The sequence below is a fragment of the Molossus molossus genome, unplaced genomic scaffold (assembly GCF_014108415.1).
Source record: "Molossus molossus isolate mMolMol1 unplaced genomic scaffold, mMolMol1.p scaffold_m16_p_20, whole genome shotgun sequence".
NCBI lineage: Eukaryota > Metazoa > Chordata > Mammalia > Chiroptera > Molossidae > Molossus > Molossus molossus.
Genome location: NW_023425356.1, coordinates 1,665,913 through 1,693,485, shown reverse-complemented (window position 1 = coordinate 1,693,485; position 27,573 = coordinate 1,665,913). Strand labels below are relative to the sequence as shown.

Sequence of the window (27,573 nt, the reverse complement as noted above, 5' to 3'; positions counted from 1 at the left end):
CGGAGTTCTGAAAAGATGCACCACTGTGTTTATAACTTTTTATTTAAACCTCTCAGATGTCATCCATGCTTATAACGCAGAAGAAAATCAGAAATCTTGAGATAAAAACAGAATTTTAGTTTCTCTTTCCTAAAGGTAAAATTTAAAAAAGAGACACTGAAACCCTGGATAACACGTGTAATTAATGAGGAAGAAGAACATGCCGAGGAGTCACCCTGCCGGCGGACGTACACGGGCAGTGCGAGGTGAGCGGATGGCCGGTCGCCACACTCAGTCCAGCTTTCCGTTCTGAAGACTGCTGTTGGCTTTCTCTCGTCTGAAGAGAGAGAGGACTTTAAGGCAGCCCTTTGAGATTCTGATCATCCACATGACGTTCATCACGTCCAGAACAGCGCAGGTGGCCACCCAGGAGCTCTGCACCAGCAGCCCGAGCCTCGCGTAGGCCTCCGTGCCCAGCATGGAGTGCACGAAGACGTAGAAGGACGGTATGGGGGCAATCCTCACGGTGAAGAACACCACGGTCATGAGGATGCCATTGATGACGTTGGCCTTGGAAAACTTGGGATACTTCAGAGCTTCGAGGAACCACCTGGAAAAATGTAAGAAACATCACCTTCACTGTGCATCTCTGAGGATTAAGCATTTCATTTTAGTTTTTAAAAGGCAGTAACATCCCCCCGAGATTCATACGAAGAGGCAAAGGACGTCAGTAGAAATAACAACAGATGGGTGTTGACAGGTTCCATCTGTCCAGTTGTGTGAAGAGGAGGGCACAGAAACAAGGGTGCCCGGTGGCCATGAGCACCCAGGGCCCAGAACATGGTCTCTAACACCAGCCTCCAACACAAAGAACCAGGTGGCCTGAGAAGTAGCTGGCTGAATGCTGGGACAGAGAAGACACCATCCACACCACAGGACTCTGCAGTGCCAGACAAAGACAGTGCTCAAAAGACACAAGGCTGAGGTCGTGTCAACGGGGCATGAAAACCAATTGAAAGAGCTCCTAAAGGCAAAACGGCAACAATTTCAACCACCCAGTAATAAAGGAGTATTGGATTGTAACCATGGGGTCCTCAAACCCTGAGCCCAAAGCCCCAAACGTCTCTCCAGATGCTTGTGCTGCACACTGGGGTGCAGAGTGTCCCCTCGCCCTCTCCAAGGCTAACGGCTTCCTCACCCACGCTCTGGGACACTAGCCACTCAAGAGGCCCCTTCTCCCTGCTCCATCCGGTTCTACATCCAAAGATGGGTTCTTTCTCCTCCATTACCAACATGCTCCATCCTTCCTGATTCAAACAGCTCTCCTCTGCTTGTGGACCATCCCACTGTCCTTCACAACTCCGTGCAGCAGGACTGCATTCCCCTCCCAAGACATCTGTCACTGGCGGCATCCCCACAGCCAAGACAGTGGCTTGGGCTTGCCCGGGGCCCTTGTCCCAGATGGCCTTTCCACAACATATGGTGCTGCTGGCCACCAGCCTCCCTTCTGTCCTCTCCTACCTCCCTAGATACCTTCCTCAGTCTCTGCTCTCCCGCCCGTCCTTCCACAGTCTGTGCTTGTCAGAGACACCTCCTCTCATCCACCTGCTCTACACCAGAGCCCTTCACCCCTCAGGACCACCTGCTCTACACCAGAGCCCTTCACCACTCTCAGGACCACCTGCTCCCATCCACCTGCTCTACACCAGAGCCCTTCACCACTCTCAGGACCACCTGCTCTACACCAGGGCCCTTCACCACTCAGGACCACCTGCTCCCATCCACCTGCTCTACACCAGAGCCCTTCACCACTCTCAGGACCACCTGCTCCCATCCACCTGCTCTACACCAGAGCCCTTCACCACTCTCAGGACCACCTCCTCCCATCCACCTGCTCTACACCAGAGCCCTTCACCACTCTCAGGAACACCTGCTCCCATCCACCTGCTCTACACCAGAGCCCTTCACCACTCTCAGGACCACCTGCTCCCATCCACCTGCTCTACACCAGAGCCCTTCACCCCTCAGGACCACCTCCTCTACACCAGAGCCCTTCACCCCTCAGGACCACCTCCTCCCATCCACCTGCTCTACACCAGGGCCCTTCACCCCTCAGGACCACCTGCTCTACACCAGCCCCTGCTCTACACTCAGAGCCACCTCCTCCCATCCACCTGCTCTACACCAGGGCCCTTCACCCCTCAGGACCACCTGCTCCCATCCACCTGCTCTACACCAGGGCCCTTCACCCCTCAGGACCACCTCCTCCCATCCACCTGCTCTACACCAGAGCCCTTCACCACTCTCAGGACCACCTGCTCCCATCCACCTGCTCTACACCAGAGCCCTTCACCACTCTCAGGACCACCTGTTCCCATCCACCTGCTCTACACCAGGGCCCTTCACCCCTCAGGACCACCTGCTCTACACCAGAGCCCTTCACCACTCTCAGGACCACCTCCTCCCATCCACCTGCTCTACACCAGGGCCCTTCACCCCTCAGGACCACCTGCTCTACACCAGGGCCCTTCACCACTCTCAGGACCACCTCCTCCGATCCACCTGCTCTACACCAGGGCCCTTCACCCCTCAGGACCACCTCCTCCCATCCATCTGCTCTACACCAGGGCCCTTCATCACTCAGGACCACCTCCTCCCTTCCACATCCTCTACACCAGGGCCCTTCACCCCTCAGGACCACCTGCTCCCATCCACCTGCTCTACACCAGGGCCCTTCACCCCTCAGGACCACCTGCTCTACACCAGAGCCCTTCACCACTCTCAGGACCACCTGCTCCCATCCACCTGCTCTACACCAGGGCCCTTCACCCCTCAGGACCACCTGCTCTACACCAGAGCCCTTCACCACTCTCAGGACCACCTCCTCCCATCCACCTGCTCTACACCAGGGCCCTTCACCCCTCAGGACCACCTGCTCTACACCAGGGCCCTTCACCACTCTCAGGACCACCTCCTCCGATCCACCTGCTCTACACCAGGGCCCTTCACCCCTCAGGACCACCTCCTCCCATCCACCTGCTCTACACCAGGGCCCTTCACCCCTCAGGACCACCTGCTCTACACCAGGGCCCTTCACCACTCTCAGGACCACCTCCTCCGATCCACCTGCTCCACACCAGGGCCCTTCACCACTCTCAGGACCACCTCCTCCCATTCACCTGCTCTACACCAGGGCCCTTCACCCCTCAGGACCACCTGCTCTACACCAGGGCCCTTCACCACTCTCAGGACCACCTCCTCCGATCCACCTGCTCCACACCAGGGCCCTTCACCACTCTCAGGACCACCTCCTCCCATCCACCTGCTCTACACCAGGGCCCTTCACCCCTCAGGACCACCTGCTCTACACCAGGGCCCTTCACCACTCTCAGGACCACCTCCTCCGATCCACCTGCTCTACACCAGGGCCCTTCACCACTCTCAGGACCACCTCCTCCCAGCCACCTGCTCTACACCAGGGCCCTTCACCACTCTCAGGACCACCTCCTCCGATCCACCTGCTCTACACCAGGGCCCTTCACCCCTCAGGACCACCTGCTCTACACCAGGGCCCTTCACCACTCTCAGGACCACCTCCTCCCATCCACCTGCTCTACACCAGGGCCCTTCACCCCTCAGGACCACCTGCTCTACACCAGGGCCCTTCACCACTCTCAGGACCACCTCCTCCCATCCACCTGCTCTACACCAGGGCCCTTCACCACTCTCAGGACCACCTCCTCCGATCCACCTGCTCTACACCAGGGCCCTTCACCCCTCAGGACCACCTCCTCCCATCCACCTGCTCTACACCAGAGCCCTTCACCACTCTCAGGACCACCTCCTCCCTTCCACATCCTCTACACCAGGGCCCTTCACCCCTCAGGACCACCTCCTCCCATCCACCTGCTCTACACCAGGGCCCTTCATCACTCTCATGACCACCTCCTCCCTTCCACATCCTCTACATCAGGGTATGTCACCCATTCTCGGGGGCTGGGCACCCTGCACACACCTCTGGCTTCAAGTCCTCTCAGAAGCTCTACTGGTGCTTCCAAATCTCTTCACCTGACTAGTCACAAGTTCTCAAATGTGCCTAAAATCAACATGCCTGAAGTCCATGCTTTCCTCCATGTCTAGCCTCCCCTCCCCCCATGATCACCGCCACAGAAAATAGCCCATTTCCTTTCCAACCTCCCAACCTTACTTAGTGGGACCATGATGGGCTCTGTCACCCACGTCAGGCACAGACGTCGTCCTAGACTCTTCTTGCAGCCTTACGGAGCTCTGTCCGCTGACCTTCACCTCCCATCCCACTGCCAGCGTGGTCCTCCGCATGCTGACCTCCATGCCCACCGCAAGCCCGCTGGGTCCCCTCTCAAGCCTTTCTCTCCGATGTCCCAAGTCCGACACCACCATTAGCCCGTTCTACAAGCGCTTCACATACTCCAAATTCTGGATTGTCTGGAAAGGTGATTACCAGCAAATCCTGACTTAAAGGCTGTGCCCTTCGGGGTCCTGTGCAACCCCTGAGCTTATCTTCTGCCAATATCCGTCTGTGTCTAGAGCCTGGTCCCTAAGCCTGTCTCTTTGAAAGGAAAAGACCACAGATGAGTTCAGGTGATATTTATCTACTTGTCCTTCTTCCCCCCATGTCAGAGGACCAGTGATCTGTGGGAACCGTATCTTCCTGGCTAACTCGGTCCCTCTCAGACAGCGACGGGGCCAGCGGCGGGAGACTGCACTGACGCGGAGGAGGGCCGCTCTTCACGCCACCCGCTGCTGAGCGCTGGACCGAGACGAAGGGGGCAGAGTCTGCCACCGCCTCAGCCCCCGAGAAAAACCCGCTTGGAGCCTGCTCACTTCCTCCCCGGCCCTTCCGCTGCGGTCTGACGCTTCAGTTATGTCTCCTGGGCGTTCTCCGTGGAGCGCTGCTCACTCCACCACTTACCAGCAGTGTACAAACATCTGCTGTTTTTATTATCCAGTCTAACTTGTTGGTATTATCTGTTCTAATTCGTGTTTGGAAAGAGGTGAGAGCTTGTGTGCAGGTAGAGAAAGAGAACCAGTGAGGAGAGGGCACGGGAGACAGAACAACCCCCCTGGAGCAGTTCGCTGAGCCGAGGGCTGGGCAGTAGAGGGTCAGAGACCAGGCGCCGGGACAGCTGCAGGCCCGGGGACACTGTGCATCCGAGAGGAATGGGGAGAATTTTAACGAGTGTCCCTGTGAGCAACAAAATGGATCTTTGTGGACGACCTTGGAAAGAGTCCAGTGAGAATTTGGACGCTGCCCTGCTTCTGGAACAGTTCAGCACAGAGCCTGGATGGGAGCTGACCCTGCTTCTGTCTTGGTGGCAAATGTGATTCTTTCAGGCGTGTAAACATTTATATTAACGAACATTAGCTCTGGAGATTCAGGAGTTCGGGAGCCTCATTCAGAGAAGCTGCCTTCCACTGCCATGTCATTTGTTGAAATGCAGAGATAAGTAAGAAACACAAAAAAGAGAGACAGAACTTTACAACAAAATGTATCCATCCTGAAGCTATACTGTCTGTCGCTATCATGGAGCACAGTGAGGGGCCCAGCCCAGCCAGGAAAGAGGTGGTTTTCCAGCTGAGCCTTGGGAGATGACGCAGAGCACATGGACAAGCTGCAGAGAGAAGAGATTTGGGGGGAAGACGTGGCGGAAAGAGAAGACACCCTCCTTGGAGGCTCTGTCCTGGAGAATGGGGGCCACGGGTGGACGCGAGCTGCTGCTGCAGGCGTCCGTGCTGTGCTCTCGGCGGTCAGCACGGAGGCTGCCCGAGCAGGGAGGTGATCGGGGACAGGATGGGGCAGGCCAGCAGAGCTCCATGCAGACCCGGGCAGTGACACTCAGTGACGGGCTCTGGGGGCTCTGCCATCTCTGACACACAAATGGAGTCTGCCTGGAGCGTGAAGGCAGCCGTGGTAAACAAATGATTCTAGAGTCAGAGGAAGGGAGAGGGAGAGAGAACATCGACTGGCCACCTCCTGCATGCCCCTCACTGGGGATCAGGCCCACAACCTGGGCATGTGCCCTGACCAGGAATTGAACTGGTGACCTCTTGGTGCATGGTTGACACCCAGCCACTGAGCCACACTGGCCGGGTACAAATGAGACTTAATAAAAATAGGCAAGGAGTTTGGCCTGTGAAGCCTTGGTTGCTGGACACCCAACCCGTTCAAAAGAACTTTCTAAAACAATAAAAATGTGCCACATGGGCTATGAAGCATGTGAAAGCATGTGACAAGCTAGGCCAAGGAACTGAATTTTTAATTCACATAATTAAATGTGAGCAGTCACACTGGGCTCCGCTGGGCAGGACGGCGATGGCGGCCAGCACCACGGCCTGGGCTGGGTGGCGAGGTGGGCACGGACGGCCAAGACGGAGCGGCAGGACAGGCGGGGAGGGCTTAGGAGGTGAAGTGGTAGCACCTGCTGATGGATCACACACGAGGAAGGAGACAGACCAGGACAGCCCCGCGGGGAGGACACAGGAAATGGGCGCAGTCGTGCTGGCGGGCTGGGCCTGCTGAGCGCGGGAGGAGGGAACACCGGGCTGTGGCGCCCGCCGCAGGGAAGATGAACCGCGCTTCTCACCGAGAAGACCACTCGGCGCAGAGATGTTACATGACTTCGCCAAGGTTGGAGCAAGTCAGGTGCCCAGGCTGAAGTGCACCTTGAGTTGGTCTAATTCTGAAATTCCTGCAAAATCCATGACACCAAAACGAGCGGCTAGGCGAGCGCTGGAGCCCAGGGCTGCGCTCGCGGGAGCAGCAGAGAACCCGCAGCCCAGGGGAGCCTGGTGTCACGGAGCCAAGGGGCTCAGGCGGGAGGAGGAGGTGACCGACAGTGGCCAGCACACAGATGATGAGACAGGCACCGGAGTTCATCAGACTCTGCACTCAAAGTCACAGGTGGCTCTCACGGAACAATCCGGAAGAATGACAGGCGGAGCCTCCTCTGAATGGGTTAAAAGCCAAAAGGACACAGCGAAGCGAGGACGCAAACGTCCACTGGGCACCTCCAGTGTTCGCAGGGCTGTGCGTGGTGCGACCCACGCACAGCCCCCCACACGTGCTCGTTCTTCTTCAGCAGCTTTGGGATCTCAGAGACACAGTTTCCCCAGGATAGAAACCAATGGTACACGTTTAAAGAATGATGTCACCTACCGCTGGTTCACAAAGGGGCTGGACAGCTCTGCGAGCAGGCGGAAATTCCCGATGTACTCCAGCACGCTGCGTTTCTGGGCGATGAACACGAAACAGTGTCAGGGCTGACATTCTCATTAAAGTGTCCAAACATTGAAAAACACTCAGTAGCTCCACAGCATAAAATAACGACCAATCCCCAAACAGGTCTAGCCTGTGAAGCAATCCTCTTCTCGATGAGAACTGGTCAATGTCATTACGAAGCTATGACCTTGTGAAAGACAAGTGTACTGTGCACGTATGTTCACTTGTAAACACAGATCTCAGCCCTGGCCGGGCGGCTCGTGGTTGAAGCCCTGTCCCAAACACCAAAAGGTGGCAAGTTTGATCCCCAGTCAGGGCAAACACCTCTCTCTCCATGTACACACACACACAAAAAACACACCTCCCTTAAAAAAAAAAAAAAAATCAATAAACTGACTTTAGGCAGCTGTTTCATGCTGACTGAAGAATTCTGCAAATAGCCATTAGTGTCAGCGTATAAACTACAAGAATATACACACATTGTCCATCATTATCTCTAGAAAATCAGACCTAGAAAACGTTGTATTTACCAAGCCTTATATTTCTACACACTCAGAATTTTTTTTTACAAACATCTATATTCAGACCAAAATGGCGATTAGGAATGAACACAGCCACCGTTCCACTGCCCAGGTTGCACTGCTGGTTTACCACGGGGGAGTGCGCCTGAGTTGTCAATAGTATTTTGTGTGCTCCGTCACTCCCTTGCCACCCCCACTCCCTTAGTTCAAAACCACCGGTCAGCTCCCTGCGTGCCCGAGTAAGCATCAGGGGCAGGTGCCCTGCAGGGCACAGGTGGCTACGCCCCAGCCCTCAGGCTCTGTGAATTCCTGGTACCTTGTCCCCTCTCTCCTTCTCCAGAAACCTACTGAAATACCACTGCAGATGCTATTAGAGGGATAGGTTTAAGTTGCTCTAGTATCTTTAAATAAGTAAATTACAAATGTCGATACTTGATGGTCAGTCAAGGATGGCAGGCACAGGTGCATCTGGTCAGCGGGGGCTTCCACACCTGCCCTCCATCTTTAAGAAGCTTTGCCTAGAACGAGCTAGGAATAGACTTACTCATAAATGCATCTGGAAAGACAGATAAATAGCAGCAGCTACACGATCCTAAAGGTTTTGAGTGAAAATTCAAGAAATTGGGGCCATCTGCCTTTCTCAAAGTTTATGATTCCAAACAAGTGCCCTAACACAAACACCCAAGGGAAGTTATTCTTTTTGTTAACAGACGAAATAACACAACACAGGAGGGACCCTTGATGTGCCTGGAGTTGGTCTGTATGAACTAAGAGTGCCATGTGTACATGTGTATACATGTAAGTCCCCTATGTCCCCCATCTCCCCTTCCACCTGCCTGCTCGCTGGCACTGTGCACCCCGGCACTCACCAGGATGAGGAAGAAGGCATACAATGATGTGCAGTGGTGAATTACGAAATATTTGTCACCGATTACTTTCCAGTACAAAATGATAGTCAACAAGTCTGTAAGAGGGAAAAACACAGACATTACCCAGGAGGAAAGCGCTCGTCCTAGCCTGGAGCCCCGGGGCTGCTCTCCACATGCCCCGCTCCCCACGGCCACCACCACCTCCGAGCCACAGCGCTCGTCCTAGCCTGGAGCCCCGGGGCTGCTCTCCACGTGCCCCGCTCCCCACGGCCACCACCACCTCCGAGCCACAGCGCTCGTCCTAGCCTGGAGCCCCGGGGCTGCTCTCCCACGTGCCCCGCTCTCCACGTGCCCCGCTCCCCACGGCCACCACCACCTCCGAGCCACAGCGCTCGTCCTAGCCTGGAGCCCTGGGACGTACTTTCCCAAAAAGCCTCAGCTCCCACCCAGCTATGAGCCGCCTGCGGGGCTGCCCCAGCGCGAGCACCACTGGGCATCAGGATGGTGCGGCCCCCAGCTGTGTGTACCCTTAGAGCATGAATGAACACCAGAGTTCCAGGGCTAAATACAGTGAAAATACTGTCCCTGAGTAAACAATTTTAAAATAAGCACTATAATAATTCGAATAGAGGAGATGGTCGCATAAAAGGTAAAAATGACCAACTCATTTGTAACACAAATTCAACAGCACATATTAAACTTGAACAAAGCATGTGACTAAATATTCGTCTGGAAGAGCAAGAGGCCACCGAGAGTGAGGACTGCTGGGCAGAGACAGGAAAGAGCTCCAGATCTGTCTCCCTTCAAACATGTTCTGACTCCAAACAGTGGGTTCAGAGGAGTTCCTTCCACAGAACAGGACCTCCTGGTGCTGACATGACCCCGAGGGGGAGCATGGGCCGTGGGCAGACACCAGGCAGGATCAGGTCCTGTAGGGCTGGAGTCTATAACACAGGGGCACAGTCCTTTACCAACAATAAATAAATGACCAATACCCAACTGATGTGGACATTTACAAAGAGAAAAGAAATCATCAGGCTACAAGTTTTAAAGAGAAAACAAATGCTACAAATGTGAAAATCACTGAAGAGAACACCCTCAGTGACTGATGGCCACTGACCCTACCTAGACACATATCCTGGCTGTCTACTCTCTGGTCGTCAGTCTGCAGGACAATGACCTTGCAATATTTTCTACAGAGAGAATAAAAATAACTCACTTTTTGTTCCACTTGGTTTAGGAAAGTTTGTTTCGGTTCCTAACTCTGATTGGTAAAGCGTTTCAGATTGGACTCTTATTTGGGAAAACCCTTACAAGCTGCCTTCACTGGGGATCTCCCAGCAGCGACTCAGAATAGACAACGCTGCGTGCGGCACGGTGCACAGCACGTGTCCTCACCGGCACGGTGCACAGCGCGTGTCCTTGTTGGCGACAGTGTTTGTGTCAGAAGAGTTTGGTCTTCATCACTGCGTTCACATGACTTACTCTTCTTTCCACTGGGCCACCCCACCATCTGATGGCCTCCTCCCTATTTTTACTCAAAGCATCTCTCTTCCTCGAGAAGATAAACCACCATGTTGGATATAACCTAACTTCTGATCACTTCCTGATGGCAGGGAATCTTCTGGTCCCTCACTCACCACTACCACTCCGGCTCCATAGTCCATTATTTTTACTTAGATTTCCTTTCAGTTGTGAATTAAGTTTGAGAATTACAAAACAGGGTCCTTGTAGAAATGCCCCCATGGCGGATCTGCTATGTCCCTCCTGTTTGATGGACAGCCCGACATGTCCTCACAAAGCAGCGGAAGGGCAGGGCCCGACTCCCCTTCCCGTCGTGTCCCTGTGCGGAGGCTGCTCAAGCCCCGTCCAGCACAGGAACAGACAACACAGGAGGACGTAAGTGGAGAGATGCCATGATTTTGGCTTATTATGGCTAAAACAGCTTACTTTGCAAATTGCCCCAAAACAATACTCCATGGCCCTGGGGATGCACTTCAGGCCCTTGGAAGTGGGAGACTCGGAGGCTTGGACTGTTCACTTCGCAGCGGCTGCACCTGAGGGGCTCTGCAGGCCGAAAGGGACCATGGCTAGTGAGCCTCGCCCAGGAAGCCCCACGCTGCGGCTCCAGCCCCACAGGGACCACGGGCTGACGGGACAGCGTGCTCCTCTGTGGGTCCTAAATACACTGAGCGAAGCACAGACTGTCTTCCTTGCACCGCTCCAGAGGGACTGTAAAAGGACAGTGAAAACACCACGTACCAGAAAGGAGGTAGCCTGAAGCAATGGCAACGTTCACTTTCGCAACCGATGAATCACCCCTATAAATATTTTTGAAAAAAAGTTCCTGATTTTAGCACATGGGTTATAGATGACAGCTACTTTTCTCTACCGAGACTTAAACATGATCAGGGTGCTTTGCACAGACTCTCGGCCAGTGACCTGATGTTTGCACAAAGCACGGTGTTGCTATGACAGCACCGCGACAGCCCTCGACAGCCCTACTTTCCTACACCCATTAGTCAAAAGGTTCAGGGAAACAGCTGTACCAAAAGACAATGTTTTTTAAGTGTGTTCTCGTGATTTGAGAAAAGATTCAAGTGGAATGCTGATTTTTTTTTGATTCCTTATTCTGAATCAGAAACTCAACCTCAAGGAATCGTCTGGCCTGCCCCTGACTGGAGGTGGCTCGCTGTCATCATCATCACTTTACAGGGCACTGGAGGGACTCACCTGTCATCCACGTCAGGACCTGGTGGAACGGGACAGTCCCATCCTGCCGTGCAACCCCTCCACAGGACAGAACCCTACACTCTTCCCCATTGATGCTCCGCACCCCGAGACACACACACGAGGACCAGTCCCTCATCATCAGATTTGTAAAGTGAATACTGGAGACAAGAACCCAGAAGGAAACTCTGGCAGCTCTACCACGGCTGGAAGAGGCTTGGCGCCCTCTTCTCACATCAGATCTGCAGGCAGACCTGGAGTGCAGATGGCGCTGAAGGGAATCAAACGTTTCACAAGCTGTAATGGGTGAAAGATTCCTAAGGACACACACGGATCAGCAAAGCAAATCGTTGTTATAAAAGTCACTTCCCAAAAGGACTGGTTCTGTGGACAATCGTGTTTGTGAAGTAAAACTATGAAAAGAAAAAAAGAGCTAGAAACTGTTTAGGTAGATTATATAAAAACCTAGTCCAGGAATTAAATTTGCTAAGTGGATTCAGTTCAGGAAACATCTTCCCAGTGAAAATCTATCAACAGGGCAACAATACCACCGGGCGTCCTTCCGTGCTGACGAAGGGAGACGGTCAGACGGAGGAGCCTGTGCTGCTTGCACAGCGTCCGGTCTCCCGAATAAGCCGAGTCTGCCCACAGAATGCCGGGAAGTGGTTTGTGAAATTCCTGCCACTGGGATGACATTCACACTTCTCAGGAAGAGCCACCTTACAAATTATCCCATCAGCACTGGGCACGGTCGTCGGGTCTTCAAATGCCTGTCTATGGAACTAACTTCCTCCCGCGTGGGTATTGTTAATTCTCATTTCCAAATCTCTGATATCAGATGGTGGGCCGAGCACACATCTGAGGCCTGTCCTGTCTCAGAAATGACTCGCTCAGAGCAGTGGTCATGAGGACTGGGCTTCACTCACCGGTGCAGCACACGTGCACACCGTCAGCCTCCTGTTTTGGGGTAACAATGGCGATGCTAAGGCAAAATGGCACTTGGTGTTTGTGTGCAAATCTAAAATGAGTCACTATGGTGCACCATGCTGAAACAGAACTGAACACCATCGTTCTAGCAAACTGGAAACCATCAATGTGTTTTCTGTTTCAAAGCAAAGCAGGAGATGTCCTGATTAATAACTGACGTCCACATGTAAACCACACTGACTGTACTGGAAAGAAATGGCTTACCAGAGTGGGTCTGAAATGGTAGCCTCATCGAACAAGAAAACGTACAGGCCTAACAGCCCAACCAGCAAGGAATGGCAAGTAGACACCACCCTGAAATGAAATGAAACACAGATGCAGATTTCAGATTCTTTGCAGTAGACTTTAGTTCTGGCAAGATAGTTAACACTCTGGCGAAGCTGAACCTGGAGTCTCTGAGGCAGAACTGGAGACCACAGGAAGGCACGCAGAGCGGCCGCGTGGGAGCCCAGGGCCACACGTCGCTGTGTACATAGAGCTCTGTGGCTCCCAGTGGGCACGTCGCCGAGACACCTACTGGTCGAAAGCTTCAGGGCAGAAGCAGAGCTGACGCTGCAGAGGACCTTTGTGTGGACAGGTGGCAACTGGCGAGCCGCCGCCTGCGTCACCATGGGGTTCGGGGTGCTTTCACGCTCCAGGAGCGAGGAACGACTTCCACATCTGCCGGCCTCCACCATCCTGCTTCTGAACCGGAGCCCAGAGCCCGTGGCTCGTGCTCCCACACCACTGCCTGCCTGCAGGCGGGAGCGCTGTCCACCTGGAGGGGCTGCCAACCGGAAACCAGGACCGTGAACCGACACACACAACCTTTTGGTGAAAGAAACGCCCAGCGGAGAGCAAAACGCTCACAAGATCCAGATTTTCTTTGATAGAAGGAATAAGGCTGAGATGAAAAACATCTGTTTCTAGGAGCACATCTTGCTAATAATTGAATGACTCAACTTGTCTCTGAGCTCTAGGATATGCTAATAAGAAATAAATATTTTTTTACTCTTCATTAGCATAAAGGATGAGAGGAGGAACAAAATTTTCCCTTTAGAAATTAATGATGTGCAATGAATTTCTCTCTACGTGACCCCAAACTTTTAAAAGTGAAATATATCAACCAAAATGAATCTTGACATTAGAAAACAGTACTGAAACTTGAAAAATCAATATACCTGATCTAATAAATAATGTGGTCCTAAACATATGTCAAGTTAAATCCAATCATATTATCAACACTGAAAGACTTATACCAATTTAAAGACAGTGACAAAGATTCCTGTGTAATACACACGGAAGGGTCACTTTGAAGTGTGAGCAGTTAACCCGGTCTATCTGGTTTACAAGGTGGAGTTCATGCCAAGCGCCCCTGTAATTTCATTTGAACACAGCAGGATGAAAGTGCTAAAATCCTTGGTGTCATACGAAGCCCTCCATCTAAATAATCGTTCAGCCTTCTGCTGCCACGCGAAAATCCTATGAAAAAAACAGAACCTCTCATGACCCTGTTGTAGTGTTTAGTAACCTGACATAAAAAAAATTTCTTTTGGAAAAATGTAACTTTTTGTTCCTGATGCTCAGGCGTTGGTTCCCTTCTCTGCTGAGGAGCTACGTGCTGAGTGGGAAGAATCAGAGGCCTCCAGAGAGAAAAGTTCAGTGTTGCTGGCATCAACAGCTCCCACTACAAAGAACAGGACGAGCAAACACCCTGTACCTATACTTGGTACTCTGTAGCAAAGTCTATTTGTCCAGAAACTGCTGTTGGTAAAATTTCGTATTTAATTCTTGGCAAAGCAAAATGTAGACAGATGTCTAAAAGAAAATACCAAAATCTACCCAAGATAAAATATTTCAATTTCTTTTCCAAAGAGGGTTGTAAAGGATTTATTGTACTTTTAAAAAGATAGTGCTCTACTTCGAAGGAAATAATAACCATTTTAGAATTGTAATTTTAAGCCACTCACTTAATCACCCACAAGTGCTGTGGAGTACCAGAGAAACTGTAGCTCAGACAGAAGAGCTCCATTTTGGAGAAGCTGATCTGAAATTAGGAGTACAAACTACAGGAGGGCTTTGTATACTACAGGGAAGCCAGTGGACATCGTGGTGATAAAATAATGACTCTAAGTATGCATGTCTTCAGATAAACAACAGTAAAGTAGAGCAGTCTCTCACGAACTAAACTGTCTCTCTCCGGTGTGCCTTTCCCTCCCGCCCTCTCGTGCTGGACGAAGGCCACTGGGCACTCAGACTCTGTCCTGCTCACTGCGGAGAGTGCAGGGCTGGCCGACTGGTCTGTCTGCTAATAGGAAGCTGGATTTCAAGATGTGTACGTGTCCTTCCCCCAAAAAGCAGCCACTTTCTTTCCCTTCCGTGCTCTCTCCAGCTCCCAGCCTGTCCACGTGAACCCGTTCAGTGGGGAACAGGACTACCTCAGCGTGACGCCATCCGAACAGCGCAATGAATCAAAGATCATCCCGGCTCCTTTCTGCAGTGGGAGCTCAGTGTCCCGGCAGTGATCCCGAGTGCTCTCCCTTCCGTCCCTTCGTGGCCTCTCCCTCCCTGCTCCTCTCTCCCTGCCTCCCCAGTGCCCGGCAGCAGCTCCCCGGACTCCGGTGCCTTCGCCCCTCTCCCCGTGGTGAAAACAGCCACAAGTTCAGCCACAGACAACGCGCGTCTCCGGCACTGTGTTCTCTTCCCTACTCTCTCCTCCTGTTGGAAAGGGTTTGAAAAGCAAAGGCTAGTATCTTTTGTACTTGGCAACTGAACAATATCTTTGTGCTATTCTTAAGACAAACTCCAGCTCTTATTTTTCAAAAATACATGGAAAAAGAATTCTCACTTTTTGGATGAAAAGAGTGGCAGCCTGTGTGAACCAGACAAGACTTCTCCAAGACTTTGGCAAGAATCTGGCAGTTTCAGAGACCTGCTGAGTCCATTTCACAGTTGGCATCAACTCCAACTAAACGACGACAGTGTTCCTTCCCACAGCACACACACACAAAAGTTGCAACTAACTATCACAACTTCCTATATCTTTACATGTCTTGTTCACTTTCCATTTATTTTTGTTTAAAAAAATCAAAAAAGCAGTTTTTACTTCAGAACTATAGAACAAAGGCATCGATTCCGGAGGCTCTGGATGGTAAGGAAGAGCCACTGCGAGAGGAATGCCCGGTGGCCTGTGTGGCAGTCGCCTGCCTGCGGGCCCAGCCCGCCCGCACTGCAGACAGGCTCTGGGCCCAGCCCACCGCCCACACTGCAGACAGGCTCTGGGCCCAGCCCACCGCCCACACTGCAGACAGGCTCTGGGCCCAGCCCGCCCGCACTGCAGACAGGCTCTGGGCCCAGCCCACCGCCCACACTGCAGACAGGCTCTGGGCCCAGCCCACCGCCCGCACTGCAGACAGGCTCTGGGCCCAGCCCTGATCCCCTTTGCTGTCACTCGCGAAGCTCGCTGCTGGTTGGCATCAGTGTTCGGGAAGAATGCAAAGCAACCCCCCACCGTCAGCTGCAGTTGGCTTCACCTCCCCACACTCCCGGGAAGCCAAATACATTTTTCCTACAGTCTTTCAGCAGAAGACATTTTAGACTTTTTCTTGTACGAGATCTATCTACTTGTCTTTTCTTTCATTCCTAAGGTCAAATACAACATTTTGAGCTTAGATTTTCAAAGATTCTAATGAAAGATTTTTTTTTTTTCAACTGAGTTTTAAAGAGAGAGGGAGGAGAGGGAGGAGAGGGGCAGAAACACCGAGGGCTGCCTCCCGCACACACTCCAAGATCAAACCGGAAGTCCGGGCCTGCGCCCAGACTGGGAATCAAACCAGCGACCTTTCAGTGTATGGGCCACTCAACCACTGAGCCACACCAGCCAGGGTTGAACAAAAGACTTTTTAGAAATATTTTAAATAATTTTATTTCATAAACTAGCTTTTTGAAAAACCCATCACATTTTCCTAAGCTTTACCTTGAGTTCCATTCTATCTTCTTTTCAGAACTGAGCGTGCTGAAACCTGGACACACCTTGGCTGAAAACCGGTAACTTACAACGTGGAAAAGAAGCTGAAAGGCACACAGGCTGGAGACCATGGTGCTGACGACCAGGGTGGGGGTGTCCATGTTTCCCCAACCTGTTCAGAGAAATGAGGGCTGTCAATTGCTTTCAACTGCTCATGATAAATCTAAACTAACTTTCTAATTTTAAAAAGCATAGGATTGTAGCTTTAGTAATTTATTTTAATATGGTGCAAATGTTGGAATACAAAGAAACTATAAGAACCTTAAGCCTCTGCCAGCAACGCAGCATATATCTTATAGTTTTTGTATGAAAAAAAAAGGAGGGACCTGTCATCTTAAAGATCTCAATGTTATAAATTTCAGGAGACAAATTTAACATCACAATATTCAAAATTATCCGAGTCTTTGACATTAAGAGGGAATTTCAAGTGCTATAACTGAAGTATTCTTTTCATCTCCAGTTAAACTTAAGACGAGGCACCTGACTTCTCTATGCCTCGATTTCCTGTTTAAAATGAGAGATGGTCCAATAATTTCTAAGAAACAATTAAGCCAAAAATCATAATAGAACTAACATCTGCCATAGCACAACAAAATATAATTGCATAATAAAAACTAGTTTTACAGTAGAACAAACAACATTTAAAGCAAAATCCAAACCTTAAAAAGAATATCCCCTGGGAAAAGAACATAGCATGGTTTGAATTCGTATTTAACTTGTTTTCCCCTAATTCTGCACTCACACGTATCCCTGGACCAAAATCCTCCTCTCTAAGATAAAAGACTTTCATAGCAGAGCTTCTTCAGATTTAAGGATAGAGTTCATGAAAAGAACAGCAATATGCATACAGGCACTTTCAAAGTCTGTTTCCTCTCAGAGCTGAACTTTGTTTGGCTCCTAAAAATCTTAGGAACATTTAGACCCAAAAAGAGGAGACTAAAGCGTGTGCTCCTACCCAGAGAACACGCCTTTCTACAGCGCCTCCCTCGACAGGTGCCGACCTTGACTGAAAAGGAAATGAGTCAATGGAAGTCAATCCCACCTCATCATCCCCTCCAAACCAGGACTTCACAGTTAGCTCGAGTCCTGCACAGGGCCCTCGGACAGAACCCATGTGGCTGCAATGAATTATTTCCTCTCTTTTTTCTGGTTTGTGTGCTCAGCGAAAATCCTGATATTACAATTCTTCTCCCTGCGATCCATTAACATTATTGCTCGCTTATCTTTTTAAAAAATGTGTTTGAGTATTAAAAGTTTTAATTTGTTTAATGTTAACCAAATAATATATCAAAGTAAGTTTTGTATATAATTTATACTTAATTATGATTTTCTAAGTGAGGCAGAGAAGGATAATGTCTTCCTAAGATCAAAGCAAACTGGGGTCTGGAGGCCATGTGAGCAGATCATGAAGAACATGAACCAGGAGCCACAAGCAAGTAGACCACCTAATTTTAACTACGATTGGGTGAAGAATATGAGTAACAACCTTAAATACAAGGAGGGTTGGCCCTGGAGAGTCTGTGTGTTCCCCAACGGTCCTGGAGGGTGGCCCGGCACTGGCTACTCATTTACTCTTGTTAAAATTTAACATAAATAGTGAGCATTTATTTCACGAATGTTTGCTAAAAGCTATGCTGTAAAGCACACTGGGAATCATGCAACATTATCCGTTTTATGAACTGCTCATTTCACTGTACATTTTTCTAAAGTACCCCATTAAGAAAATCGTCATTCCTTAAAAAGCTAGTTTTTCTTAAGTCTTAGTTCTGCTTTTTATTTGGAGTTTTCAGCAGACATGCTCTCAGTTCACTGGGGTCTGTGGGGTGTGCATACGCCGAGTCCTGCTTGAAAACGAGTCTCGCTGACAACGGAAGGCCCCACGGGTCGCGGCCATGGCTCCACCAGAGGCTCGGCAGACACGAGACTGACACAACCCTTCCGGCCAGAGCTCCTGGCAGCATCTGCTGCTTCATCAGTTACGCCCGCTCAAGGAGGAAGCCAGGGATTTTCACAGAGCGCCCCGAATTCTGGCAGGAAGCAATTCCCCTGCCCATTCACGGAGTCCAGCGGGAAAACGGTACAAACTGAGAAAACGAAACCGTGCTCGTGACTCGAGAGTACGGCCCCCGAGAGTCTGGTCAGGGCGCAGTGTAGGACACACAGCGGAAGGAGAGACGTGTGAGACCCCTCACACATGCTGCGTGGGGCTGGTGGCCGCAGAAGGCCAGGACGCAGAAGGCGTGTGTCTAGACCCAGACGTCACAAGACTGTGGACACCAGAGCCTCCCGGACATGACGACGTCTGCACTCCCCCCCACGGCGGTTTCCACGCACACTTGACCTCCAGCTGCTGTGCCAGTGCGGACCTGAAAAGGTTTGAAGTAGCCTCTCCTCCGCTGGCTGCAGGTGTGCCGCCAGTCCCTGTCCTCACCAGTGCCGTGTTCCAACCCCCCAAACACATCCTCCCTCCCGTGCAGAGCCTTCGCCCCAGCCCACACATGTCCTCAGCCCTGCCCCCATCCCGAAGGACCTCCTAGCCATGCAGAGGCCCAGGCTTCCTGAACAAGTGTCCCTTCGTCCGGAATGGCACCTCAGCTCACCTACCGGGGACCTTCACTTCTCTCTCACTCATCATTTTTCTGCCTCCAAAATAACATGTCAAGTACTTCCTTGGTTGAGCTTCCTTCAAGCGTGCTCAGTGCACAACATTCTCAAGTCCATGGCCACCCAGCTGGTCCCCACCCAGGAGGCCTGTCCCTCTTCACCCCGCTTAGATCCTAAAGGCCATCCTTCCAGCAACCCTCTGACTTCCCTCCCCACTGCCAAGAGCTGGCCAACCCCACCCCTGGATGTGCCCAGCCGATCCGGCGAGGCACGCCGGACAATCGGAGCACTGTTGGGAAAGGCACATACCGGGAGCCAGGCCGGGAGAGGTTCCAGGGGGTCGCACGGCCCTTAGCACCGCCCACCCCCTCGCGCTGTCCAACCAACCCTCCCACACCACGCTGATTTCCCAAAGCGCCCTCACTGCAACCACGCACATATTTGTGTCTTATTTACAATGGTCTGTTTCATTGTGCGTGGCTGCTGAGGTCAGTGTCTGTGGGCCTGACAGTGATGGTGAGAAAGGCCTTGGCCCAGCCTCCAGTGGGGCTCCGCTGGTCCCTACCCCAGCCAGCCCGAGTCTCCCCTCAGGAAAGCAGGAGCTCATTCTCCAGGGCTGTGGGGCTCAGAGTACAGACGACACATTTTATTTACTTGATAAATGTTGCTTCCTAGCTTCTCACCCCACTGAAAACTTTTATAAAGAAGTCTTTGTTTTCGAAACCTCTGAGTTCCAAAGACAGCCACTGGGTGTCGGAGAGACGAGCCACCTCGAGCCACGAGACAAGTCACTGGAGGGCCATGCAGACACAGTCACTGTCAGGGCTTGGACACCCATACGCTTTGCAAGCCCATCTGTAAGAACATCAGCAGTTCACATACAGCGCTTCCCAGGCCTCAGGAGGCACTTGTGTGAGGGAGGGCCCTGAGCTGAAGCAGAGTGGGACCACGGGGACCAGGGCAACTTGTCACCTGGGGGCTCGGGAAGAGAAGGAAGTTCTGCAGCCATCCTCTCCCCGACTCCTGATGGGCGTACTACAGGGGCCCCGCTTGTCCCTGGCTGGGGTCACAGAAGGAGCCTCTTGGCTTGGTTCACTGTTTGGTTTTTGCCAACACTGTGAAATCAAGGAAAACCTGGACAGGGCTAGATTTTTCCAAATATGTTTTGTTCTTTTTTCAAAGGAATCACTGGGACACCTGCCAAGCAACCCAGGAAGTCAGAACCTAAGGAGACAAAGAAGGCCTTCTCACCTCCAAACTGCTGGTCTGATCACCTCCGAGAAAGTCCCTGAAGCTCGGGGATGCGGCTGAGAGGGGTTTTGCCAACCTGCTTCTATGCCTCTCTTGTCTGCTGGCTCTCCACATGAAACAAGAGAGAGCACTGAGCAGGTTCCAGGGGCGGAAGAAAAACTGAGCAAATCTCTCTGTCCCGTCCAGTTCTGCAGACAAATTCCATTCAGCCAGAGAGAGACCTAGAATCCAACCCTAGCCCAGTCCTTAGCAAGTGGCCCAAACACGCAGAGCATGGCCTCCCAGATCCACGAAGGCCTACACCCAGATGGGCCCAAGTTAGCTGCCCTGGCACGGCTGCCACCACGGTAGGTCATGAATGGCCGTGAATTGCTTTGCAACAGGACACTGCCACCGCTGTCACCCATGGTGAGGCCTATGTCTCTGCCTCCAGGAGTCTGGGTGGGCCTTGCACCCTGCTGACAATGCACGGGAAGAGAGGCTGGGAGGGTTCGGGAGCCCAGGTAGCCTCAAAAGACCTAGAGCACCTGCCCCCCCCCCATTTGGTATTGCCCGGGAGACTGCCAGCTGTCCAGTGTGCCAGAGGGTGAGCGGCCACAGGAAAAGCCCAGGCTGCCTCACTGACAGCCTCCCCCTCCCCCCCCCGCCCAGCTGCCCCTCCAGCAGGAGACAGCCACGAGTGAGCCTGTGACCAGCTGAGTAACTGCCCAGCCACCCACAGAATGAGGAGGGATAACAAATAATTGTTTTGAGCCTCTAGATTTTGGGGGTGGTTTGTTATTGAGCAATAGATCCAAACACTGTCAACAAAGGTACAGCGCTCCTTACACCCTTTCCTCACCAAGGAACACTGCCCTCCCTCTCCAGCGCACCGTCCTACAGGGCAGGACAGCTGGTCTGAGGCCAGGCGACCATCCCCCCTGACCTAGCCGTTGCCTGGAGGCCCCGCAGTTCATCTACACCTGGGACCTGACGGAGTCTGGCGGCTTTGGACGTGGTTGCTTGTCTACCTCCAGGAGGCGGCCACTACCCCACACTGCGTCCAACTTCACTGTCTCCCCTGGACTTGGTGCTTCTGTACAACTCAGGACGGAGTTTGACACCATCTTGGGGCCAAAAATCTAAATGCACGGACACATTTCCTTGAATCACTTCATAGGCCAGTGAGGTGACGTGGCGGCATCAGGTGACCTCAAGTTTAAAGTGTACTGCAGACCTCATGCTTCAGTGCAGGCTGTCCTATAAAAGGACCTGGGCTTGGCCCTCAGACGTGGTCATATGACCTGTCCGGGGCAGCGTTCCCAAGGTGAGACGTGGACGGAGGTCAGCTCACGCGGCTCCCTCTGCCCAGCTTTCTGAGGCCAGGTCAAGCTGCCCATGCTATAGATCCTGGGTCCTGCTAACACCCTCACGTCCCACAACCTACTAACAAAAGCAAGCTTGGAGCTGCTCCCCAGGCTTCTCAGAGGGGGTCTCCGACCTTTCTAACTTGGAGGTGACCTGTGTGGACAAGTGCATGTGCTCTGCATGGACCAAGAGCAGAGGTTCTTCTCGTTTTCTAAAGGGAAATGTTTTGTTGCGTCATTGTCACAGTTCTGATGTGCTAATGCCATCTAAAACACCCTCACTCCTCCGCGTGTTTGCTGCAAGCCTAGTATTCTTGGGTTCTGCTCACAGAAGTTCCCACTAAAATTATGTGTTCTGTGCTACCTACAGGGAAAAGCATCCAGAAACAGTATCAGACTGCTGTTGTCACTGGTCCATGCCCCTTTAGGTCCTTGCAGAGCTATTTCTGGATTAAACCGGTGAACTTACACCTCAGCCTCGTGACCTCCCAGCGGGCAGACCTGGCCAGTGCTGCGGAGCAGGTGTGAAGCGGCCCCAGAAGCAAGGGCACTGGGCACCGCTGGAGGAAGTTGGGGGCAGCGAGGACCACGATGGCCACTGCAAACGCAGTGTTTCCTTGCTGAAGATCCAAGGAGACATTTCTCTTGCCTCAGCGAAGGAGGACAAGAGAGCTTCTCCACTCCCGCTCTCTGGTCATCTGGAAGTGCCTGGTGGCTGGCCAGCACACCGCCAGCACTTCCGGGAAACGGCACACTGCCCAACCCCAGCTGGCCCACTGTGTCTTCCCTGGACACGGCTTCCTCTTTCTCCCCGACACCCAGGGGCTCGTCACAGTGCGCTCTGTCCCCGTCCCGGCGGCTGGGGCGAGCGGGCGCAGGGCGCGGAGCGCGCGCCATCAGGCACCGCCCCGCGGAGGAGCCCGCGGAGGCCCCACGCACCCCCCACGCACCCACGCTTGCCTGGAAGCCGGGGAGCCCCAGGGAGCGGGCCGGGGGCGCGCCTGGCTGACAGAACAGGCGGCGCACCGGCTGGCCCTTGCGCTCAGACCCGCCCGTCGTGGGCAGGACGCGTGGCCGGACTGGGAGCAGGGCAGGGCGGGCTCCGTGAGCGGCAGGCTCCACCACCCTGGCCACCGCACATGAAGGGCACACGGTGACAGAGAAGCCGCCATCCCCCCGATGGCGTGGGAAGAAAGCAGGCAGCGAAAGAAAGGCTAAAGGTTTCATAAATACCTCCTGGCACGCGCTGCCATCTGCAGAGCGACAGACTGGAAGGGTTCTCCCCCAAAGCCGGGTCTGGCTGAGTCTGGGGGGGAAACTGAGGCGGGGCAGGGGGGAGGGAAGGGTAGACTCTCCTTCTCCAGAGCAGCGCCTGTCTGAGCCTCACTGGAGTCATTTAAAGATGCAGACACTGACGGGAACTGGGAGACGGGAGGCTGTGAGGCACTGTCGGGTCCTCAGAAGCCGCCTGCCCGCCTCGGGTCCGAGAGAACGCACCGCCTCTGCTCCGGAGCTGGCGCCCCTGCGGCGCGGGGCCCCGCCCACAGCGCTCTCGCCCCGGACCCTCCGCGAGATGCCAAGGAACCGACCTGCTTAATAACACTCGTCGGGTTTTCAAAGTCTGAAAAGGCCAAGAATCCTTCTCAATCTGAGCACAGCTCTAGTCTTTGTAGCCTTAAAATAGCATGTGACAAATCACAGAGCATTTCAATTCATGATTGTCTCACTATTCTTACGTGTCTTAGGGCAGAATGTGTTAACTTAGGGAGACTAGTTTGGGGAATTATGTCCCTAAGATTTAACACTTTGGAAAGAGGGCTTATTTTGTTCTAAATTTTTCATCAAATGAGAGGTCCTTCTTGCTCCCAGTACCAAACAGGGAGATGTTTTCTATGCCTTCAAACTGCACCTTTTAAAGGTTTTAAAGCCTATTTGGAGAAAGCAAGTTAAACTAACTTGACAAGATAGTTTCTCCTTGTTCCCAAAATTTAAAATTTGGATCAAACCCAATGAATAAATGCACCGATGTAGAGTTATTTCCCGGGCGGCCACAGCAGGGCACAGTGGAAACCAACACAGCACAGGCCAAGGTCCACGTAAGGGCTCCCAGGACTAGACAGATGGACACTGTACGTCTGGGGCTCAGGGGACATCAGGGAAACCAGGGAGGGCTGAAAGGATTAGACAGAAACCAGACAGCTGAGGAGAGCTGGAGTCAAACTCCACAAACATAGCACCTCAGCTAAGAACATCAGACAAGGCAGGGATGGGTCAATGGGAGGGGCCGATGAGGTGGCACGTGGATGATCACAGCCAGCAGTAACCAAGCAACCAGTGAATCTGGCACCTGCCCGTGTTCCTGTAGGCTTGGCTGTTCTTGCAAACTGTGCGTGTGCTGGGGTGAGGGCGATGCTGACTGTTAGGAAGAGGAACCGCAGGCCAGCAGAGACTCTGCATGGATCACATCAGTGTGCGGGGGCAGGTGCGCTCAGGGATGCCGGGTGCTGCCTCATCTGCTTCTCCAAGAGCTTTTTTGGCAATCCTGAAGACAGTGAGTGACGATTCCAGTTTGATAGTCTATCTTGAAATAGATGTCTAAGGAAGTCTTGGTCACCCAACCCTTTTATCCAATGTAATGAGAATACTTTTCCAATTCTCTGTGAGGCAAGCAGCCAACTTCCTGATGAGTGTGATCGGTAAATGGGCTTTGGAGACCACACTCTGCATCGGCTTCTGCCCAAACTTCTCAGAGCTAGAGGGGAAACGTGCCCCTCAGCTCCCCGTCCATGGGTGAGCGCACAAGGCCTGGGGCCTCCGCCACCTTGTTCGCAGCATCTGCTTCTCACTGAACCTGCTGCCCTGAAGACGGCTCCCCGCTGGAGTGCTCCTTCCATACTTCCTCTCCCCAACACCAACGTCTCCTCTTTGCATCTGCCTGTCCAGCTGCCTTTCATTAAAGTGAGTCCTGCCCCCCACACACCAGATGAGACCCACCAATGGGGGTGCAGGTGGCTCCCCATCAATACGTGTTCCCTCCCACACCCCCCAGCACTCCCACACCCAGCCTGCTCCCCATAACCTATGGTTCCATCCACCAGACCATGGTTTCCAGGTAATGAGCTGTGACCCTGAACAGCTGATGAGTTTGTCAGAACACAGAACAGAAGTAGACACAGCAGAAACAGAAATCAGGATGCAAGACCGCAGGGCCCACATTGCTTCAGGGAACGTGTTTCAGATACACAGGTGTTTGCTTGTGTCCTGGGTCTCCATGCAAAGCGCACTACATGCTGTGCTGTCGACCAAATGCAATACTGCTGTTCTCCACCAGCCTCACCCCTGCCCCTGGCTGCTGGCCCCACTGCCCGGGCTCCCTGCCTCATGCAGCTGGAGCTCGGATCAGACGGCCAGCTGTCTTCCCAGCCTTGGCCTTTTACAGTGATCCACAAGCTTCTTCTCAGGCAGCCACAGGACTACCTTCTCCTTGAATAGACCAATGTTCTATGCAAAAAACAAAAGCTTTGCTATTCCTGACTCCTTTCCAGGTCTGGAAACCGCCTGGAGCACACCCACCTCTCTCTCTATGAACGCCGCAGAGCAGGAGGGCTCAGTTTCTCTGTGAGCTAACTTTCACCTCCAACCAGAAAAACAAAACAAAAACACCAGCAAAGTCACTCTGGAAACACCTCAGATTTCCTTACAAAACTCAGCTCCCCTGCCTGACGCAATGGGTTCTCAGTGTGACACCTGGAGCCTGGCACCCACGCCAAGTGAAGGGAGCGCATCCCCAAAGTGGAGTCAACACCGGTCTCCCATCCTGGAGAACAGAAGGGCTCTCCACCTCCACGCTGCCCTCTCTCCCTCTCACAAGGTGGACAGGAAGAGGGACAGCACAGCCAGGTGAGCCTGTGGCCTGGCAGCCTCCTTGCCTTTCCTGAGGACGAGGGTACAGGCTGTCCAGCACAACTCCAGCCCCCGCCCTGCCCTCCCTCGTCCAATCTCCCACAGTTCTCTCTCAGAAAATATATTATATTCCTCTACAGAAAAACAAGTTTTCTGTGTCTTCTTGTAGACTGTTCAGCCAAGCTGAACTATCGGGGCAAAGTGAACCCTTTGTAGGATAGGGGACAGTCATTTAAGAAGAGGGTGTGGGGAGATGCTGGGGTCTGAAAGTTCCTTAGGAAGTTGGCTGCTCAGTTTCCCCTCCAGGGAAGGCTGGCTTGGGGAGCAGGTGGGCAGGTCTAGCTAGAACTGCAGGATGGCTGGCTAGGTCACACCAGAGCACCAGCCCCACACTGCAGGGGGCTCCTTCACCACCACCTCTGATCCTCTGGTCATCAAGAGGGCCACCCTCTGTCCTCTCCCAAGTCACATTTGCTCCTTCCCACCCCTTTGCTAGGACTGCTCCTAATCAATCAGAAGTCTGAGCGAGAGTTCTGACAGCTCCCTGCTCAAAAGGTCTCCATTTGCCTTGGTGATCGAAGGACTCTCTCAATTCCAGGAAACGAAGGAAAAAGCAGGCCAACTCCAGCATCCAGACTCCAGGGTGGATTCACGAAACCCACTGCTTTGGAGTTTGCTAAAGTTTCAGCCTCATGACCAGTGCCATTCCTGAGCACCTCCGAGTGTACAGCCGTAGTTAAAACAAGCCAGCGTCCTTTACAATATGGTGAAGGCAACTCGAAGTGAGAGGAGTGTGAATAACTGACGGCTGAGCAGCTGGGGCAGGACCGCCACCCAGACAGGTCAGAAGCATGCCATGCCACACAGAGCAGTCAGACTGGAGAGAGGGAACACGGCCAGGGGAGCTGCAGGGCTAGAAACAAGTACCTCAGCACTCAGTTGTAGCAGATACACTGAATCCACGGTCCTCTAGGCACTGGTTCCCGTTTTCTAGCGGCAGGAATACACGCCTCTCCTTTGGTTTTACCCATACAACTTAAGGGCAAGACGGGAAAATCTCTTCACACACAGCACCCTTAAAAGACAAACAGTTTTCTGCATATACTGTGACTACCTACTCAAGAAGGAAACTGCATTCTGACCCATGCTGTGTGCCCACCAGGCCACATGCCACTTAAACACACAAGCCCAAGACCCATTGTCCTCAACCCCATGTGTGGCTGAGTAGAGTCCCCTGAAATTGACAGCGCTCTTCCTACTTCCCAGGGAAACTCCTAAGGGCCACACAGTTTCCTGCCTTGTCCCTCCACAGGGATCCGAGCCATTCACACACTCACAAACCACTCTTGAACCATTTTATAATTTCACATGCAAATATGCTTACACGGACGCTCAGGTGTGTGCAGCTGAGACAACACCAGCCAGCACGGAGGCGTTCCGGTGAACTTGGGCAACCCCAAGTTCTGCGGAAGTGGACCCGCGGTCCTGGGGCAGCAGGGAAAGGAAGGCTGGCATTCCGGATCTATAAACTGAGGTGCTGAGTTTAACCAACCTGCCCTGGTGCAAAGGAAGGACTGCGAACAGAAACCCTGTGAACAGTAGCTTCTTGTTTTCTAATTTGGGGAGGAGCATGGGGACCGAAGGAGGGCACTTACCCACTTGATGCGCCTGTGTGCCAGCCTCCCGCAAGGCTTTCCCTGATGCCCAAAGCGACCGCCCCTGCATCAGAGACCGGGAGCACCCAGACCCCCCAGAGAAGAGACACGCGGAGACCCTGGGTGGCGCGCCGGGACCCCACCGGAGCGGCCCTCGGGGATGCTGCTCCGCCGCTCGCACCTGCTGGAGCCACCGCCCCGCGCTCCAGACCCGGGCCTCCGGAGCCCTGGCCGCCCTCCCCCAGCCCTGCAAACCACGTCACCTGTGCCGAGTCCCAGCCACTCTGCTGCGCGCGGCCGGCCGGGTTCCAGGCGCCTGGAGTGCAGCCCGGCCTGAAGGCTGGCGCCGGCCACGACGGGCCCCGCCCCTCCCCCCCAGATGTTCCACGGAGCCTGGGCGGAGCTTTCTGAGGTGCAGCTGCCACTGCTGCCTCCCAGGCTTAAGACTCCAGTTACCGCAGCAC

General features: G+C 53.0%; 1 protein-coding gene across 2 annotated transcripts; it reads right to left on the bottom strand.

Annotated features, from left to right (window-relative positions):
- TLCD4 (TLC domain containing 4) lies at window positions 1-27,447 on the bottom strand. Of its 2 annotated transcripts, none has more exons than XM_036273230.1 (7): window positions 27,373-27,447; window positions 16,300-16,462; window positions 12,549-12,638; window positions 10,890-10,948; window positions 8,628-8,722; window positions 7,175-7,248; window positions 1-589 (listed from the first exon to the last, which is right to left on the bottom strand). In XM_036273230.1, exons 2-7 carry the CDS (start codon window positions 16,449-16,451, stop codon window positions 271-273), a joined length of 789 nt encoding a protein of 262 aa, XP_036129123.1. In that variant the 5' UTR covers window positions 16,452-16,462; window positions 27,373-27,447; the 3' UTR covers window positions 1-270. The 2 variants fall into 2 exon arrangements, with proteins under 2 accessions (XP_036129123.1, XP_036129124.1); XM_036273231.1 differs by lacking the exon at window positions 27,373-27,447 and adding an exon at window positions 27,110-27,140.
- Between the last annotated feature and the right edge of the window lie 126 nt (window positions 27,448-27,573).